This window comes from Macrobrachium rosenbergii, chromosome 11, assembly GCF_040412425.1.
Source record: "Macrobrachium rosenbergii isolate ZJJX-2024 chromosome 11, ASM4041242v1, whole genome shotgun sequence".
In the NCBI taxonomy this organism is placed as follows: Eukaryota; Metazoa; Arthropoda; class Malacostraca; order Decapoda; family Palaemonidae; genus Macrobrachium; species Macrobrachium rosenbergii.
Window position 1 is genome coordinate 13,150,028 of NC_089751.1, and position 20,797 is coordinate 13,170,824.

General features: G+C 39.2%; 1 protein-coding gene across 1 annotated transcript; it reads left to right on the forward strand.

Annotated features, from left to right (window-relative positions):
* Window positions 1–690: 690 nt before the first annotated feature.
* On the forward strand, window positions 691–16,857 carry LOC136843152 (protein OPI10 homolog). The gene is made up of 4 exons (XM_067111203.1): window positions 691–1,156; window positions 3,443–3,572; window positions 14,602–14,783; window positions 15,068–16,857. The coding sequence occupies exons 1-4, from the start codon at window positions 1,118–1,120 to the stop codon at window positions 15,317–15,319; spliced, it is 603 nt and encodes a 200-aa protein (XP_066967304.1). The 5' UTR covers window positions 691–1,117; the 3' UTR covers window positions 15,320–16,857.
* Window positions 16,858–20,797: the final 3,940 nt, after the last annotated feature.

Consider the following 20,797-nt stretch of genomic DNA (forward strand, 5'->3'; position numbering starts at 1 on the left):
AATATAAAAATGGGAAAAAATAAAAAATCTGTTATAGAAATAATAAAATTTTGAGAAAAAATAACAATTATATATATATGTATACACACACACACACACACACACATATATATATATATATATATATATATATATATATATATATATATATATATATATATATATATATATATATATATATATATATATATATATATATATATATATATATATATATATATATATATATATATATATATATGTGTGTGTGTGTGTGTGTGTGTGTGTGTGTGTTCTTCTTCTTCTTCTTCTTCTTCTTCTTCTTCGTTTATAGGTATATAAAATATGAAAATTGGTGTCCGCCAGCCCCCACCCCCATGAAATTTTTCTGGATCCGCTAATGAGTGAACGGAGAGAGGGAAGGCCAGGCCAAGCCTGAGCCAGGCAGGATGAAAGTTTGTGGAACTTCGCAGCCTTTCTAGAAATGTTCAGAACTTTCGGACACACGCCCTTTCTAAAGTCGGAGACTAAGCCCATTCAGAATTTTAATGTATGACTGAAATAATGATTTCTGCAAAGAAAGTAACAATATATTGTTAATAGCTTATTTTCCTAGTAGAATAATTGATTCGTCGTGTGTCGATTTATGAAAAACCAAAGATCGGCAAGTGCCGTACGACACATTTGGAACCAAAAGGTCCCTTTTGGTTAGTTCGCAACTCTGACGAATAGGTGACGACGCTTTTACTTTATTTCCTTGTATAGAGGGTGAGAGCGGAGGTGCGAGTTGTCCACGGAAAGTCCTAATAATACCACGACAATTAAAAGTACAAGTGACGAAGAAAATTTCATGACAGGCAACCAGCGTTTATAAGTTCGCATTGAGAGCTGATATAATAGAACTGTATGAACATAAAAATAGAAAGAGAAGAACCGTAAACGTGGTAGGCCTACATAAAGGACGACTTCGGAGGGTGCGAAGTGACGCTGCTAAATATATAAATAAGAGAGATACCAGCTAGAAGGCCTATTACAAAGTACACCAATGACGTGTTTGTTCATGTGATAACTAGTACCCACACCCGACAGACTATTTTGGAACCTTATTGACGTCGTGCGACTCTGCTCGGAAGCTGTCATGACGAATCTCTTTGGCATCATCGTTTCTGGGAGACTGGTCAGTATCCTATCCTAATTGACGTCGTAAGGAAAAGCCTAACTAGCAGGCCCCTGGCTATAGCGTAGCGTAACGTAGCCAAAATTTCTATGATTACTCAGGTTTATTAGGTTATATATTCGCTTACATAGCCAGATAGACGTATTGTTTAAGTTATTAATGTTTTTAAAGTATGTATTGGTAGACCAGGCCTAACAGTTTTGTAGATTTAAGTCAAGCCTAGTTCCAACAGGAACTGACCCCATAAGATTAAATAAACTAAGCGGTATTTCTAAGCAACAGCTCCGCATGGACTAGACAATTACCTTGGGAATTGATTTTTCCTATACTTTTAGTGTTGCTGATGGAGGTGATGGTGTTTATTGTCAGTCAGTTATTATTAACATCATACCTAGCCTACCCAACATGGTTGGGGACCCTCTGGGAACAAGGGGTTTTGGAAATGGGATATGACCAGACTGCCATGTTGTTGTTATGGAATGGTTCTGTGCATGTGCAGGTCATCAGGGAGCCATATGTTCAAGAAGGGATTGGCCAAGGAAACCTATTATTAAAGGAACTATACTAACCTAATGTACCATAACCTAACCTAACTTAGCAGGCCGTGTTACTTATTTGGGAGCCGGAGCCCCCAATGAAGGAAACTCCACTTTTTACCAAAAGCTCCCCTATAACACTGCACATGTGCGATAGCATGCCATGATGGCCAGCGTACAACTTCTGAGGTTAATTACAGTCAACCGACAAAAGATAGCGATAAATTCTTGATAAGCAACCAAAGTTCTACAGGAAAAGTCAATTTCCAGAGTAATACCTGATGCGGAGCTCTTGCTGTGTTCTACCAGCTAGGCTAGGTAAGCTTCAGATTGGTAACAATGACAAGGTAATACCATGACAGGTTAATTTCTTGCTAAATACACAAACCATATTTTCCCATCTTAGGCCCATTGGTAATGTGATAGCCTACTGTAATTTCTCATCAAATACATGAACTATATATTTTTGTGATGGCACCGAATGGCTTCACCGTACCCAGAGTTGGCCCATATGGGCCTCACTGCTTACTGTGTTTTATGTATTCTGATGCAATAAATGGCATTGCTCAGCCCCTAGTGTTCAGGAAGAACTTCTCAGTGTCACAGGTACTGAAGGTGACGCCAAACCACCTTTGTGTCTTTCTACTTGAGGTACATGTGCCATAAGTTTTTGGATACTTTCTCTTTAGGACCTGTGGTGGTTGCTCATCGAGTTGTGTAGCTGGCCCAGCTTTGCTAGGACAGAACAGCATCTCTCCTAAGGTTGGTGGTCAAATATTGGATGAAAGGAAGAAAAATAGTACTCTTTCCCTCTTTCTGTCTTCTTCAGCCCAGCAGCCTTCTGGCAAGTTCTCTCTGATCTAACTAGGTGCAAGTTTGTTACCTAACAGCACTTCCAGTGTGACTTCTGTAGCTAGTAAATGTGACTCCCTCCATCCCAGTTAACAAGTTAGCAGGTGGTGTGTAAAGCATTCAAGGGGATTTTGCACAAATATAGTACCCTCGAAGCTGGCCATCTACTCCACAAGGGAAACCTTTTAGTTTGTTTAGGGAGATTACAAGCAAGCCAAAATGTGGCACATCTCTCTGTCATCATCAACATAATGTGCGCTAGAATAAAAATTTGGGTACAGTAGTCTTCCTTCCCTTCTCACATAGCCTACTTGACCAGGAATGTTACTAGGAGATCAATAACCTCTTGACAATACCCCCCAAATAAAATGTTTCCACATAAAACTGCAAACTTAAGAGAATTTTCATTATTCTTGAATAAACAGACATGAAGTCTTATGAAATCCCACCCTTAACTAACCGTGCATTTGTCATTGTTGCCAAAGAAAGAATGAACATTGCATATGGAGTGAGGGGTCATTCCCTGAACCATTACTCACCTGCAATTAGTTAACACCTTGATTCAAAGACAAACAACTTTGGCTGATAAAAGACGTCAGGTTAATATATCTAGGAAACATAGTAACATAAATTTTCTATATTAATGATTTATGGGCCTCACTGGAGGTGTAGTAAAGACAAGGAGTTGAGTACTTTTAATTAAACATGTAAATGATTGTTGTATGCAGTCACACCAAAAATTTTGATAATGTTATTTATGGGCAAGGATGAAAACATTTTGTATGACCTTGTAAGCCTTGTGTCAGTTTAAGTTGGCTGTTTCCAAAGCATTTGCTGGATTTCAGTCTTCACTTTTAAAAAAGCATTTACTTAGTTATTGTATGTTAATTCCTTACAGGTACAAACCAACTTTGAGCAAGTAGGAGAAACTCAGTTCCTAACAGTTATTCCAGAGGCAGACAATATAAATCATGTAGTGGTTTTCCTCACTGGAAGCCAACCTTTCCCAGTCGGTCTTGGTGGTTCAGGTGAGGTTTATCATATGTCACCTTATTCAGCTTTTTGGGGTTTTTTAAGATTTGTATCCATAAGTGAAAAATGTTTGTACATGAAAGCTATTAATATGACAATTCATTTTTATATCTCAAATGCAAAACTGCCCCTTAGAGTTATCCCATGGGTTCTAGGAATGGACTTGACATTCTGTTCAATTTGCTAACCAGTATACATACTGTAGAAGTATTTTTGTTCTGTATGTGCTTCCTGTTCCATCATTCAGGTCTAGCTTACATTAGCTCCACAGTAATTACGTTGATACCATTCCTTTAGGATAAGGTTAGGAGTGGGAATTAAGAAATCAGGTCTTGTGTCTTTATTTGTGAAGTAATCTTTAGGATCAGCTGATGCTAAGATTTTCATAAGGTTTTTTCATATATTTCATGGAAAGGTCACCAGAGTAGAAATAATCTTATCTATAGAGTGGTCTGTTTCACAAGTGTTGATCAGAATTTCCAATATGAAGATCTTTATTTACTTGTTACTAAATTTGCAAAGGTGCATAAGATGAGACATTTGTTCCTACAAGAATAGAACCTCCATCTTTCATATGGAGCACTTCCGGTGATAGTTGGTCCCATCATTGAAGCTTTTAACTAACTGCAGACAAGTGAGGGATGGGTGACCCACCCAGTCATTCACTCACTAAGCAGCATTACTTTATTTTTTAGCCAGCTTGCTTTGGAGATGTTCTAGAGTACTCTCTCATCATTGCTGCTGTTACTGAAAGTAATTTCCTGAGTATTTCCTAATTTGATTGAGTGGTTAATGATTTAGGTTCTTTTTGGTATATGTTTATTCTGATTTTGATGATGGTAACTGAAAATGCTTCCATGGAAAAGAATTGTTAGCAAAAATTTCGTGGATGTGAAAACATGTGTTAGGTCCGTATGGCTTATAACAATCAACCCTCATTCTGTGTATGTGGCTTGCAGAGATCAGGAATGCAAGTTGTCTCTGATGTGTCAGGAATGTCTCTTGGTTGTCTACTCATTACCAGTCTCCATTATATGACCCTGCTCATGCTTAGTCATTTGTGAGTGACCCATTTTCTCTTGGTCACCTTCTTGTCCTTCTTGGGGTAGGATGGCCACGCTTGCCTTTTCTTGTGTTCTTGTTGTTGAGAAGTATTGTGCATAAGGAAGTGTCTGCATTCCTAAGGACTACAGGCCATCATAGATTGCTGAGCCACCTTGCTATGTCCTGATATGTTTTCAGAATTGGTCTTTTGACAATCACAAGCTTGGCAGGATTTTTCTAAGTGACAGCAAGCACCAGCCCAGACCATTCATGGGCCTGAGCTGTGTAGGAATGTGCACTAAGGGTCAACCAGGCCCTTTCATTGCCACTTAGTGCCACTCTTCTCAGAACAGGCAGTGTGCACTTACCTTGATCAGGTAGCAGGGCTAGTCTGGCTGGTTCAGGTTCCATTTCAGGATGTGAGGATGTTAAGGGTGGTCATAATAGATTACCTTTATGTGCATTTGGACTGTGATTCGGTATCTGAAAATTACTTAGGGCACTAGTCACAATCCCCTGAGCAGGGACAAGGTACAGATACCATGTTGAACTCTTCTCTGGTAGAGGATCAGTCACAAGCAGTCTTGGATTCTGCTGGACCTGAAGGTCCCTGGCGTTTGGAACCTGTGCTTGCTAATTTGGAGTCATTTTCATATACTGTATGTAACTTATCAAGTAATTACATAGCTATAGTTTCTAACTTGTGCGGCAGCCTTTTTCTAAAACTCGTGGTAGCACTTCAATTGTTTTGTTTAGGTGACTAGCCCCACCCACTATCAAGAGTAGTGGGAACGACTTAGCAGATAACCTCATTGTGTTTCTGCCGGCTCTCAACTAAACATTGGGTGTTTGCAGCAGCTCCTTTTCTCTGGTTTTTAGTTGAATGTCTAGATTTTGATGAATTATTATCGCTTATTTTGAGTAGCCTTCAAGCTTTGATTAGCTTTCAGGATCAGTTTTCTATTTTTAATTTTCTGTAAAAGAAAACTATTATGCTGGCTTTGTCTGTCCGTCCAACCTTTTTCTGTCTGCCCTCAGATCTTAAAAACTACTGAGGCTAGAGGGCTGCAAATTTTTTTTTATTTTATTTAAGGTTAAAGTTAGCCATAATTGTGCATCTGGCAGCGATATAGGATAGGCCACCACCAAGCCGTGGCTGAAAGTTTCATGGGCTGCTGCTCATACAGCATTATACCAAGACCACTGAAAGATAGATCTATTTTTGGTGGCTTGATTATACGCTTTACAGAAAGCTTGATTGCGGCGAAGAAACTTCTGCACATTTTTTACTTGTTTGTTCTTATGTCTTATTCAGGTTCTAAGTTAGTTTTCGCTACTGTAGCAAAGGTTGCAAAACCAGATTGATCAAATCTTCTTATGATTCTCATACAATTTGCAGTAAGTGTAGGGGGCTGGAATGTAGTAAGGAGAAAACTTGTGCTGAATGTAATCATTGGGACTAGAAAAAGTGGAAGGTACTTAAATCTCACCTTGACAAGTTAGAAAGGGATAGGAAGAGGAAGGCAGCCTCTAGAGCCAATAGACGAGCTTCACTTAGCCCAGAATCTACACGTAAACCTAAGTTAGAAGATAGTCCTGCTATTCCTTCTTCCCCTGTTCCTGCTTTTTCTTCTATTACTAGTCCTCCTACTCTTCTTCCACCTCCTCCCGTGCCTGGCTCCCTTGCTTGCGACCCTGATGCCATTGCCAGTCTCGAGTCTAGGTTTGACAAGAAAATTAACCTGGTAGTGAATACAGTGGCAGAGTTAAGGGCGTCAGGCTTCATATGAGAGTCCTTCAGTTCTACCTTAAGGCCAACTGGGACAGGAAAATGCAGCCGGACACCTACGTGTTTCCAGTTACCACAGAAATCAAGTCAGATCTGCTATGGTGGCTGTCCGAAGAAAGACTTTCAGAGGGAAAGTCCCTTCATCCTCTGAGCCCCGACCTAGACTTCTACTCGGACGCCTCTGATCTAGGTTGGGGAGCCCTTCTGGAGAACCAGGAAATTTCTGGGGCGTGGTCCCCAGGACAACAAAGCTTTCACATAAACATCAGAGAGATGGAGGCGATCATTTAGGTCTTTAGTTCTTCTCAGCCAGGAACTACAAGACAGTGGTAGTTCATGCAGACAACACCACGGCCTCAACGTACATCCAGAAGCAGGGCGGCACTCATTCCTTTTCTCTCTGCCAAGCAGCAAAGGATTTTCTCCAGTGGGCAGGGGAAACTCAACGTTTGGCCAGACGAACTGGTTTTCAAGAGGAGCTGCAGAGGCTATTGCAAGATGCAGACGTCAATCTTCTAGCCGCGTCTACCAGGCTAAGTGGACAGTTTTCTGAAGATGGTGTCTCAGATGCAACGTCTCTTCTTCTGAGACATCTTTAACTCAAAATGCGGATTTCCTCCTTTATCTGAGGACCTCTAGGGGTTTGTCATCCTCCACTATTAAGGGGTATCGAGCCATGCTTAGCTCTGCGTTTAAGCATAGAGGTCTGGATCTGTCGTCAAATCCAGATCTTAATGACCTCATGTCCATGCAGGAGGTTGATCTGGTCTCTTGGAACTTAGACATAGTGTTGAAGTGGCTAATAGGCTCCTTTTTTGAACCCCTCCGTTCCGCTTCTCTAAGGGACCTCACTCAGAAGACTCTCTTCCTTTTGGCTTTGGCCACTGCCAAACGTGTCAGTGAGATTCAGGCCATTGATATGAGGGTAGGATTTTCCCAAAGAGATGCAGTTTGCGCCTTTACCCTAGGTTTCTTATCCAAGACCAAGGACCCATCCTTTGCTCCTTTACCCTAGGTTTCTTAGCCAAGACCGAGGACCTGTCCAAGCCGTGGCCCTGTTTCTTCAACATTAAGAATTTAATGGAAAGCCTTGCCCCTAAGGAAGAATAGTGTTCTATGCCCTGTTAGAGCCCTGAGATATTACCTGAGCAGGACCGAGGAGATCAGAGGGCCATCCAGCAGTCTCTTGTGTTCTGTTAAGAACCCTTCTCGCCCTCTTACTAAGAACACAATGTTGTTCTTCCTGAGGGGCCTGATTTGTGAGGTGCATTCTTGGATTCAGGAGGACATTTTGCCTACTTTCAAAGTGAAAGCTCATGATGTCTGAACAGTCACTACTTCTTTTGCTTTCGGGCACAGTATGTCCCTCGCTTCCATTCTGAAGTCAACCTACTGGAAGTGCAAATTGATCTTTGTGTGTCACTATTTGAAAGATACTGAAACAGTGTTTGAAAATCGCAGTGCTTTGGGGCATTATCAGTGGCTGGGATGGTATTGGGGAAGGAAGCATAGGAAGCTCTCTCATTCTCCTACCATCTTTTTACCTTGAAGTAAGGTGTCGAGATTTGGGGAGCCTGGGGGTAGAGTGTACCTAGAGCACCCACCAGTCTGAGTGGGTGGGTTGTTGTTTTTTTGGTGTAGGTGACAGCGCTGTCTGGTTGTTTTTTTTATTATTTTGGTACTGCGCCCAGGGCAAGGGCATTTGTGTATGCTCTGCCAGCGATCAGGCCTACCCTCCACTGCAAGGCTCCCACTTAAGTAGAGGCTACCCATGGCTTAACTGCCACGCCACTACAGGTTGAGATGAGCACCAGCCAGAGGCAGTATTCACCTGCAGTAGCTCTCTTAACCAGGTAAGGAACGACAAGCACTGTTTCAATGCTAGCAGTTTTTTTGGTTTCAAAGTCATTACCATGTCTTAATTTTTTAGAGTAGAATGTGTCCATGTATCTTACCCCCATTCAGTGTGGGATTCAGCTGTGTAATTATTTGATAAGTTACTTATATGAAAATAATATTTTCATAAAATTAAGTTTTATATTATATATATATATATGTGTATATATTTATATATATGTATATATATAATATATATATATATATATATATATATATATATATATATATATATATATATATATATATATATATATATATATATATATATATATATATATATATATATACATACCAGGTGTTCTGAAATTAGAGCCCCCCCTCCACAGAACAAATGGAAAGTTATGAAGTTTTCTGCTATAGCCTATCTCCAAATACATTGTTTTATTTAAGTTTTTGTTAAGCTGTTTTTCATTTTACATTTCTTGTATTTTCAGACTGAGTGACGGAGTTAGATACAGCCATGGCTAACGACTCGGAGGAAATCAGATGAGTTGACCGAATCCAGGCTATAACCTTCAGAAAGGCCAGGGATGTTGGCGCATCCTTCATTTCACGTTCCTGGATAGCTAAATACATTAAAAGATATTAATCCTTTGTTAAAAGAAACTGGAACAAAAACCCATATGACTGTCATCGCGAAAAGAGTGAGAACCGTGGAAGGCCTGAAGTCCTTTCTCAGGAGTCAAAAGACATCATAGCTGAGGCAGTGGGTAGACCAAGAAAGTCTTTACGTAAATTGGCGCTTGAACTAGAAACAAAAAGGAGAAAGAAGAGAAGTTATAGTGCTGTATATCGTGAGTTGAAAAAATATGGTATCAAGCTATTTCATGTTATCAGCAAGCCCAACATCACTCAGCAACAGAGAAAAGACCGTGCATGGTTTTGTGGTTCATTTCTGAAAGATTGGGATGAAGCTGACTTTCTCCATTTTGCCGCATCAGATGAATTCTTCATTTACACAGTCAGGAAGCCAAATCATAAAAATGACATCATTTGGGCTGCAGAGTTGGATGATATCAGCGATGACGTGTGCTATCGCCAAGTTGTGAAATTTCCTGAATGTTTGGGAATTTTTCTGTTTCACAACCAAACGGTTAATGTGGATCATCAATGAAAAAGGACATTCATGGAATGGCGAATACTTCAGAGAAACTGTGCTTACTGGTGGAGTATTTCCTTTCCTCAAAGATCCTGAAAATGTGTCATCTGTTGAAGAAGTCACATTTTTGCATGATAAGACACCATGTTTTAAGGCTCTTCAGACAAATGAGCTGCTTCGAAACAGTGGTATCGATTTCTTCTCGTCAAGTGAATTTCCAGGTAGCTTCTCTGACCTTGATGTGTGTGAAAACATTGGTAGTATCTTAGAGGATCGTGTTGAAGCGCGCACAGTAAACTATGATGGTATACCAAGCCTTGACGACCTGCGAAGAGAGGTGACCGAAGTGCTCAGGGAAATGGAGTTTGAGTCTCAGCTTTTTTGCAATTTGCTGATATCATACCCCTCAAGAATGCAGGCTGTGGTACAGGCAGATGGAGGCCACACAAAATATTAAATACTCAGAGAGAAACTTAAATAAATACCTGTTCTGAATTACTTTTGTTTTCGTCCATATCAATTTTAGCTTATGCTGTAGAGGGAGGGCCTCTAATTTCGAAACACCCTGTATATATATACCAAGTAATTACAGAAACAGAGCCCACCCTCCTCCCTTTTGATGGACATAAGGACACAAACCTAATGAAGTTATCAGCTAGGTCGTTCCCAATACTCCCGATAGTGGGCTTGGCTAGTCACTGACACAAAACAATTGAAGCGCTACTGCGATTTAAAACAAAAAAAAGCTGCTGTGCAAGTTAGAAACTATAGCTAGGTAATTACTTGGTAAGTATATATGAAACTTAATTTTATTATGAAAATATCATTTTCAAGGGGTTATTTAGCTCATTCTTGAGAGCAATGGTCTTAGTGAAGCAACCAGGGCTACTCCTTGGCACCCTTGTATCCTCTGTCAAGCTTACCTTGGGTTTCACCTCAGAATATGCACTGTCCTTTTGGTTGCCCTGGTTCTCATTTGCATGGGTTTCTTTTGGATAAGGTAGATTATTTGATCTACAGATTGGAGATGTAGTCTTCCATTTGCAGCAGAAGCATTACTTCCTGGGGTATGCCAAAACCTCCCACCTACTGGTAAGCCCAATATGTCGGCTTATGAAGAACCTTGTGTTAAAACAGCTTCATGTGGAAGGAATCTCTTTCTCCTCTTCCTCAAAGCAGGAGCCATAGAGTTGGCCACCATGGCTTTCTTCTAGGGCTACATTATGGTTGCACTTGTGGCTAAACACAATGTTGGACTTTGCTTTTCCCAGGCCTTTTTTGGATGAGAAAGACGATGCAAGTATATTGACCTTCCTTGTCCATGAGCCTGCAAACCTGTGGGCTAATCTGGTCTTGAGAAGCTGCAGCAGTGTTCATAAGTTCATTTCAAAACAGGTTACTTTACTGGGTTCCTCATCACTCTTCTCAAAGAGTAAAATTAAGTTGGTGATGGAAAAATAGAGAACTGACACTAAGGGCTTTTAGTCATGATGCAGTTCCCTTTAGGGTTCCTTCAGGACCCAATGAAGGGCATTGCAATCAAGCCTCCGGCATGGCTAACACCATTGACATTAGGCTTTGGAAAATGCCAGACCAATCCATGGCCTGATGGGGTTCTACCTTGGGGAAGGGTCAGGAGTTTTTCCAGCACTTGGTCTTCCAACTAGGCTTGCCCAGAAGGGAGAAGGATGCTGAAGTTGTCATTCTTCTTCTCCAGCTTCTGTGAGTAGGGCAGCAACAACGGGCAGAACCTTGGATAGTTTGTGTCCTTCAGGACAGTTATATTTCCAGGACTGATGCTCTCCTCTTCCTCACAGACCAATTCCATTTCCTTCTTTTCAGGATCCAGTGAATAATCTCAGAAGTTTGGACAATGGTGGAGAAGGATGCACTGGAACTCATAAATGACTACTTTGCAGGCTTCTGTAGTTGTATCTTCCTGATGCAGAAGGTAACAGGAAACTGGAGATTGGTCATCGATCTCTCTTCTCTAAATAAGTTCCATTCAAGATGAAAACTCCAGTTCCATATTGCCATCTATCAAAGAGGGTGAATTCATGCATTCAAGAGATCTGAAGGATTTGTATTTTCGAGTACCCATCCATCAGGACCCTCGAAAGTACCTCCGCTTTGACTGCAGTGGGACAGTAACATTTCTCAATGATTTGCTTAGGACTGCTTCACAGATATTCACATGAGTGTTGTTTTGGTCCCATTCATTTAGGATCTGTCTGTTATATCTTGACAATTGTTGATCTTGGTATCAGGAGTGACTTCTCTATTTTTGTCATGATCCTTCCCAAACAGCAGATGAAGTAGCTGGGCATGTTGATCAACATGGTAGCAGCATGAGTTCATTCTGCTGGCACTTGTATTGTCAGACTTTGGGAGGTATCATTGCAGTACCTGACAAGAATAACCAGTTCAGCTTGGCCAAATCCCTCTCAGACACCTGTCATATATAGAGTAACTTGTACCCTGTGGGTGTATCTGCATGCATTTGCTTCAGTAGTGCCTGAAGAAAACACTGTCTATCGTTGATCCTTCAGCACTCCTTGTTCCATTGAACAGCGAATTAGGGGCAGTCTTGTGTGGGGGTTAGACGATTGGGACCTCCTTGTGGCGGTTTTGCTGAACCCTTCCCCATCAGAGATGCTTCTGTTCTTGGATGCATCAAAGGGTGAGGTGCACACATGAACAACTCATTCAACTCAGATGTGCAGGCTTCAGAAGATTCTCACCCACACATCAATGTTCTTAAGATGGGTGCAGTGCCTCTAGCGCTGCAGTATTATGGGATTGTACGGTGGGATGCTTGGTTTTGTTAATGGGCAATAATACAACCTTGATATCATTTTTCAACAAGCAAGGGAGTATGGTCTCCCCCCCTTCTCTAGTTTGGCAAGGCATTCAGATGGGCAGTTCATGACGCTGTTAAGCTGTCAACCACATACATCCTAGATTGTTGGAATGTATTGGTAGATCAGCTCAGTTGTTAGGGACTGATCATGGGGGAGGAGTGGCCCTTACATCTCTGTGTAGCAGGAAATTGTTTGAGGTTTAGGGAACATGAGCAAACAACTTGTTCACCTTGCAGGTAAACCGTAAATTCCTAATGTTGTGTTCACCATTTCTAGACCCGTGGGCTGCATTGGAAGATGACCCCAAAAGACCCTTAGGATATCCTCAGCTTTAACGCTACTCTGCTATTCTGTTTGATCTGTCAAGTGATCAACCGAATGATGGTCCCTCCCAGTCTCCAAATGACTCTTGTAGTTCCTTGCTGATCCTAAGCTTAGTGGTACCAAGATCTGCTGGGCCTTCTTGTTGAGGTATTGAGAGAACTACCCCAGTGGCCCACACTGTGTCAGGAGCCACACCTACTGTGCTATCCCCAGTATGTGAAGTTTCTGTGCTATCCCCAGTCTGTGGAGAGGATTTTCAGGAAGAGTTGCGCAGGAGATGTCCAGTACAATCAGATCTACTACAGGTGTTTACTGGACAAAGTTAGTCATCTTCTGTGATTGGTGTCATCAAAGGGGTATCTCTTTGGTCAGGACCACTATTCAGCACATCTTGGAAAGTTTTTTAGCCTACCTCCATATAGGTAAGCTCCTCTTTTTTTCTATAGTTAAGGGATATTGTACAGCCCTTTCCCTGGCCTTCCAGCTTAATGGCATGGATTTCTTTGCCTTAGAGTAGTTTTCATGCTCTTAAGAAGCTTTGAACAGTCTTGCCCACCACAAATTCAGGGCCCTGGAATGGGATGTGACTGCCATTGCAGTCTCTCCTACTTGTGTGTCACTCTGAGGTATGAAGATCCCTTTTGTTTTTGCTCATTCTTGAATTTGTGGTGAAAGCTCAGAGCATGTCAGTCTCTGACAAGCTACAAATTCATTCTTGATCCCCTCTCTTCAAGGTTATGCAGATGTGATCAAGACGAGATGCCTTTGTGCCCGGCACAAGTTTGTGGTATTGTGCACAAGACTCAACCTCTTAGGCTTAAGTGTCAACAACTGTTCATTTATGCCAGTAGATACGAGAAGGGAGTATCCAAAGGCACAGCAGTCTTGTTTTGGTTTAGCATCTGGCAGCATATCTCCATCCATAGTGTTCGTAAGGAACCTCTATGTATCCAGGCACTAAGAACAGGTTTTTGGCTTCACCAAACCATCTTTTACCTCTTGGATACATTCTCATGTGCAGCTGCCCAGGTTCCTCTGGGAAAGTTTAACATTAAGTTACCAGAGGGAAAGGCTGGAGGAAAAAAGATGACAGGTCTACTTTCCGACTCTCTGTCTTAAACTTCCCAGTAGCCAAGCGCCATATTCTCACTGGTCGGGCCAGATGCAGGTTTAGTTCTATAATAGAGCTTTCAAACTTTTTATTAGTTGATAGATGTGACTCCCTCTGTCCCTCTTTTAACAAGATTGGGGGAATGCATATATGTCTGGGATTCGGGAAAGTTATTCTTCAATACAAACTATATCTCTTCTCACATGGGATATTCAGGTTCTTTTTCTGTATCTGTAGAGGGAGGTTACAAATGAGGGATACTCTGACACAGCACTTTGCCATCCTCAACATCAGTTACATCAAGATGTCGATGGTTACTTGAGTCATCCTTCCCATGCTCACATACATACCCAGGAATCTGACGCTTAAGATCAACACGTGTCATGATCCTTATAAAGGACAAATAGAAGGAAATTACATACATATTTTAAAGATAATTTGTATTTTTTCTAGAAATACAAACCCAAAGTTTTTCATCTAATTCCACTTCTCAGTACCCCCACATTTGTCCCTGTTGCCGAAGAAAAAAGTGATGTTGCTTATTGAGTGAGTGAGTGTGTGTCTATACCAAGCTCCAACAACCAAACCTGCTTTACCAGAGGTATTCTATGCCTTTTCAGGTTTGTATATTCAGGAAAATGCAAATTATCTTCAAAATTTGTCATATGTACTTTGGGGATAATAATTCTCAAGGAAATAATGGTGAAAGGTAACCTAAGCATTAATGTATATCAGAATTCGACATAGATATTATGTAATTACCATGCAAGAAATCTTGTAATTTTCATTCCTAGCAACATTATTGGCAATGGTGTAAAAATCAAGGAAACTAGATTACTGTTTATTTTAAGGTAAGATGCTTTGTATGTGTAGACTATATTAATTTCATTTACTACAGTGTACTTCAGTTGGCCTGATCCACTTAATCCTCCAACATGGCAGCTATTAGGTAACATAACAAATGAAAAACCATCTGCAATATTCAAAATCTCAGGTCTTAAAAAAGGTGACTTGGCCTCACAATCGGGCTTTACGTTTGGTCAGCAGAAACTTTCTCACAACGCACAAATTGGAATATCAGTAAGTCATGTGTACAGCCAGTAAACTCTTATTAGCATTTGATGATGATGAAGACTAATAACATCTCATGTATGTTTTTAGAATTAATATAGTAATTATCTTCAATTTAAAAATTCATCTGAGATCACTATAGTACTTGAAAAATCATAATGCATAGTAAATGTTTACGTCTTATACCTTGAAGTCTCCTGTAGTATTAATTTCATATGAGTGAACTTGATTTTTGTTTTTCAACAGCAGTGTTAACCCAGTATCATATAACTGATTACCATGACTCCTTACAGGTGGAACCTTTGTCTCAGATCCAAGGACAAGTTGCCAATCCCTCTGCTGAAGCTTCAACAGTCAATTCATATGTAGAATTTAGCCAAGCCATGTGTGAAAACCTGTATAACTTTGCATCCAGTTTTGCTCAGAGTCCTGCTCAGATGACTCCTCATCCCTCTGAACAGTATATTCCTTTATCAACTTTATCAAAATGGTATGAAAACTTTAGTCGCAGACTCCAACAAAATCCAAACTTTTGGAGAAAGTGAGATGGTCTTGGAAGATTATGCTATTCCTATAAGTTACATATTTTGTACAAGGATATACTGTAATGTCAAGAATAATTTACTTAGAATTATGTTCAGATTTATCTTTCAAGACAATGGGACACCATGCATTTTGTATCTCATTACAGCTGTGCTAGTCATTTTTGTATTAATACAATTCACTATTCGTATTAAAGTCACCCAGAAATCTATTTTTATTATTAATGGTGTTGTAGTTGTCCATTAGTGTCAATAGAAAGTAAAACGGTAATATTTTGTATAATTATGTCTGCAGTAAATTACAGTGACCAATGCTGTATGAAAATTGTCTTTGCTTTGATCCCCAACAAATATCGAAAATAAGGTACTTCAGTAAATCTTTCATCATTACAGCTGAAATATTTTAAATATTGTGTTTTGATCCCTAACAAATATGAAAATAAGCTACTTCAGTAATTCTTCCATCATTACAGCCAAAATATTTTAAAATTTGTCTTTGCTTTGATCCCCAGCAAATATAAAAAATAAAGTACTTAGGTTATCTTCCATCAATGCAACTGAAATATTTAAAAAATGTTTGGTTTGGTAGTCTTTTTTTACTATCAGAATCCATACATTGGTAGTCCCTCTGGGTAATTGTAACTGGCTGAAATGATTGAAGTACTGAGGGTACTTTCATCCTTATTGTGTTCTAATCAGAGTTTATGTATTTGTTCCACATATACCAAGCACTGAAAGGACTGATAGATTAAGGGGAAAAAAAACTTATAAACTTTGCTTTTAGTAGAATAGATGTACAAGCTTGAAGTCTTTCCTTGTGATATTTTTAAAAGTAAGGAAAATGCATGGCGAGGATTGCTAGTATATATACCATATTATTATTAGATATGGGTGTTGGATATATTTTTGCCACACTGGTAGTGTGAACTAATGCTAATTTTGGATGTCCATTAACAAAGACCCTTATTTCTTAAAGCTGTAGCTTTCATGCTAAAGTTAGTGTCAGGGGATATAACACTTACTTTTTATGCTTTTGATACTTATGCCATTTTTGTAATATTTTCACTAACTAATGATCTTCCTGTATGCTGTTGTTTGTGAATGAATATCAAAATTGGTAAAAGGAAGAGTGTTTTAAATTAAAATTTTTAATGGTTGGTGTACTGTTTGAAGTTCAAAGATTTTAAAGTGGTTATCTTCAGTGAATATGAACTGATGTTTGATCAAATTACTTAATGGCTACAGATGCAGAATTGCTTTTCATTTTGTGTACTGTTATTTGCATTTAGTAAACAGTAATAATATATAATACAAAACAACAAATTAGAACTGGTAAAGTTATGTCGTTTTGATGTGGCAGATGTCGTTATAAACAGTTACTAATCTACAAAGTATATTCATTGCTCAATAATTACAGTTAGAGGTACAGAGTTTTCATATTTTGTTTTTATATTTTCTTACAGCATCAGTTGAAGTCACAAAGACTATTCATAATACATGTCTGTTAATATAATTGCAATAAATTTTTCAGTATAATACAACTTTTGAAATTAATTTACCTAGAAAATTTGGTTTTGTATTTTTCAGTATGTGCTTACTGTGAAGTACTGCTTTTTAATTATGTGCCCTAGTTCCTTTCATTATTCTGTGTCACACTTGAATATTCAAGAATTGGAAAATTGTATAATTCTATAGAGGTTGTGTGGTTGATTTTCATTTGAAAATCAATATCTCTCAAAATATATGTCTTTGGAAATTCTTGCCTTTATACATACTGTAGTTTCTACCAGAAGTTGACTATCCTACACAAGTTAGGGTAGAGAAGACTCTAGCCTTGGCAGGCAACTCTTTTAGGAGGACACTCCGAAATCAAACCAGCAGGTAGAAGGGACCCTTTAACTTTGGTAGGTAACCCTTCTACGAGAGGCTATGCCATAGCCATTGTACCATGGCCTTCCAATTTCTTGGGTTCGGGTTGCTTTGCCCGGGGCTACAATCAAGCATTTATCCTCTTATTTTGTTCACTTTGAGCTTTGGAAGCTAAGCAATCAGCTGAGGATGCCCCTGTCCCTGATACTTGTCATCCTGAACCTACACTTGCAAAATTTGCATTGCGCTATAGGGATGTTGAGAAAATTCTGGGTAATCTTGATAGCTGGGATGGAGAAGATCCTAGTGGTTTCTTTCCTGTGTTTTTTTTTTTTTTTTTTTTTTTTTAAGTTTTAGTATGTTATCTCCCAAGATTAGTAGATTCTATAGCTTTTTATGTTGACGTAGTATCTTTGCGGGTAAGCACAAGCTTAGTGCGTAGTACAGTTCTTGTTCCAAAGAATGGCATATCTGCAGACTGCAGTAACTACAGGCCAATTTCTATTCTCCCTGTGCTCTCCAAAGTTGCTGAAAAACTTATTTTCAAGCCACTATGTAAGTATGTTGAATCCAGAAAATTGTTATCTGATAGTCAATATGCACATAGGAAACAGGTACAGTACCTGTGATGCCCTTTTAGACTTGTTGTGCCATTTGCAAGAGAACTTTGGTAAGAGCTTTGAGTGCAGAGTAATTCAAATAGACTTTAGTGCCACTTTCAATTTAGTTAATCACAAGGCACTTATTTATAAACTTCAGAAACTTGGAGTGGGTGAATATGTTTTAGGATTATTTCAAGATTTCCTTACAGGTAGGCAGCAGTGAGTTCCTGTTAATGGGATCTCGTACATATTTTCCACCCCCATCCTCCATTTTTGAGAAACATCCAATGAAAGTGTCAGTAAATGCTGCACGAAGTTAGATCTTGTGCCTTAATCCTCATATATTTATAACAGTGATAAAATCAATTCAACCTGTTTTAAGGCATTTGTCCTTCCTTCACTAGGATACTGTTCTCCAGTGTGGATGTCTGTCTGCCATAGATTTATCTCATGTAGATAGTGTGATTCATGGTGGTAGGTTTCTGTTTCTTAATATTAGCAGTTATGACTTTAACCATCGACGGACGGTCACATAAGTTGTATTTTAAGAGAGATCTTGCACATTCACAACTGATCCCAGATCCCTTCTTCCTTCCGAAGGCAACCAGATTCACTGAATAGCTGCGCCAATATGCAGTAAATGTGCCTCACCGTCAAACTTCTCGGTTCCTGCCGTCGTTTATTCCTCACACCATTAGACTTTGGAACAGCCTCCCAGAGGATGTGCAACTAGAACTTCAGAAGTTCAAGTGAAGATGCATTGCATTACTACCCTTATACAATTCAACTTATATTTTATTATTTCACTTACATTTTTATTTATTTATTAGTTTGTTAATTTATCTGTTATTTTAACAACTGACCCTCTGTATTTCCAGTTACCTTCTGTTAGTTCTTGCGAAAGAACCCGTATTTTGTGGAAGCTTAATTTCAAGTCGGTGACAGTGGCCCTTGTGGGTGTTCTGTATGAAAAGGGTTCATCTGAATAATAATAATGATAGGGAAATAAGAAAAAATTATACATATTAACTATAACTAATATCTTAGCATAAGCTGTCTTGCAAGATGTAGGGAAGAATAATAATCATTAATTAGGAACATGAACCCTCTTCATATGGAACAAGTCCACAGGGCCATCGACTGGAAATTCAAGCTTCCAACGAATGTGGTGTTCATTTGAAAAGAAGTATCAGAAGGTAATATGAAATACAGACAGAAGTAATCAGTTATATGAAAAAAATGGATAAAAAGAAAAGTAAATTATAAAATACAAGAATTGTTTTTATGGTCGTAATGTGTTACATTTTCGCTTGCCCCGTTGAATTTCCAATTGTACAACACCTGCAAGGAGTTTGTTCTGCAGTCCAACGGTGTGAGGAATAAAGGACCTCTGGCACTGAAAAGTTCGACAGCGAGGCACATTTTCTGCATATTGGTGCTGCTGTTAGCAAATCTGGTTGCTCTTGCCAGGAAAAGAGGATCAGAAATCAATTGTGAATGGGGAAGATAACCAGCTGTTAAAATACAACTTATGAAAAATTGGCAAACAAAAGACCATCCGTCGATGGTCCTAGTCATAACTACTAACGTTAGGAAACAGAAACCTACCACCACGAAACGCTATCTAAAAGAGATTCTGACAGAAGCAGACATCCACACCGGAGAGCAGTATTCTAGCAAAGGAAGGACAAATGACCTAAAACGGGTTGCATTGATTTTATCACGACACAAGACCTAGCTTCGTGCTGCATTTGCTGACACTTTCATTAGATGTTTCTCAAAAGTAAGATGCGAGTCAAAAGATTCATTCATCAATCATCAGTCCCATCCGCCTAAAGGGGAAGATGGGATGGAAAATCTGTACGAGATCTGCTGATCAATATTGTTTTCATTTACCGGAGTTCAGCCTCAACACCATTCACTAATCCGGTCTATGTCACGATTCTGCAACTTTGGAGAGCACGGGGAGAGTAGAAATTGCCCCATGTAGTTACTGCAGTCTGCAGGGAGAGAGAATTATGGTTTCTCAACAACCAAGCTGTAGGTCAGGGGAACAAAAGAAAGTTAATTCTTTTCACTGTTTTCAATTTCACAAGCATTCTTGTAAGTACCCTTTTCGGGAAACCACATATTTCCAAAAATCAAGGCTCCTTTGCAAGCACATTTCTGCAAGCCTTTCCATTCCTGCTTAGTCCATGAGCTCTATATCTTCCTTTATTGCCTTTAAATCTAAATTACTTGGCACAACCATCCTTTCGCATTCTGTAAACCATGGTACATTAACAGCTAATATCTTGTTTATTAATAACTTGCCCCTCATTCCTAATAAGGAAAAACTTCCGAGTCGATTTCAAACAACGGTTGGCAGGTTTATTCCGTGATGGCGAGAAATTAACATCTTTCATTAATGAAATATACGTATATTGTCGAGTCAGAGATAGAGTAGTGATTTAGCTGAACTTATCAGATCAGTTTAATGGAATTAAAGAATTATGTGCTTCAGTGAGCGGTATTCAGTTTTTCAGGTAAACGAAATCCGTTTTATTAGAGTTTTATAGACCAAATATATATTCAAAATAGTTTTACATAAATAACATTCATATGAAACTGAGTTTGTAGTCAAACTATATGGAATGCAGGGCCGTCCAACCCTAAGCCCGGGGGCCAAAAGTGGCCCGTTTGATTTTGAAAGCGGCTCGCCAGAGAAAAATAAGTAAAAGTATATTTCCCTTTTTTATATACATAACATACACACAGGTGGCCTGCATGACTTTTTTGTTTTTTCAAGAGTGGCCGTCAGACTAAACTTGGAGGCCCTGAAATATAGTTTATAAACAAAATACTCCTATGACATATACTGTAGTTTTGTTGACAAAATATTTATACAAAATAGAGAGCTTTATAGACAAAATACTTATATGGAATAGAGTTTTGTAGACAAACTATTTATGCAAATTAGAGACTTTTATAGTCAAAATACTTAGTAAAGTGAAGAGTTCTGTAATCAAAA

Excerpts from the sequence above, each read along its gene's own strand:
- LOC136843152 (XM_067111203.1), top strand. The coding sequence starts at position 1,118 with ATGACGAATCTCTTTGGCATCATCGTTTCTGGGAGACTG. Across the intron at positions 1,157-3,442 it reads TCATCGTTTCTGGGAGACTG|GTACAAACCAACTTTGAGCA; the intron begins GTCAGTATCCTA and ends AATTCCTTACAG. Across the intron at positions 14,784-15,067 it reads ACGCACAAATTGGAATATCA|GTGGAACCTTTGTCTCAGAT; the intron begins GTAAGTCATGTG and ends GACTCCTTACAG.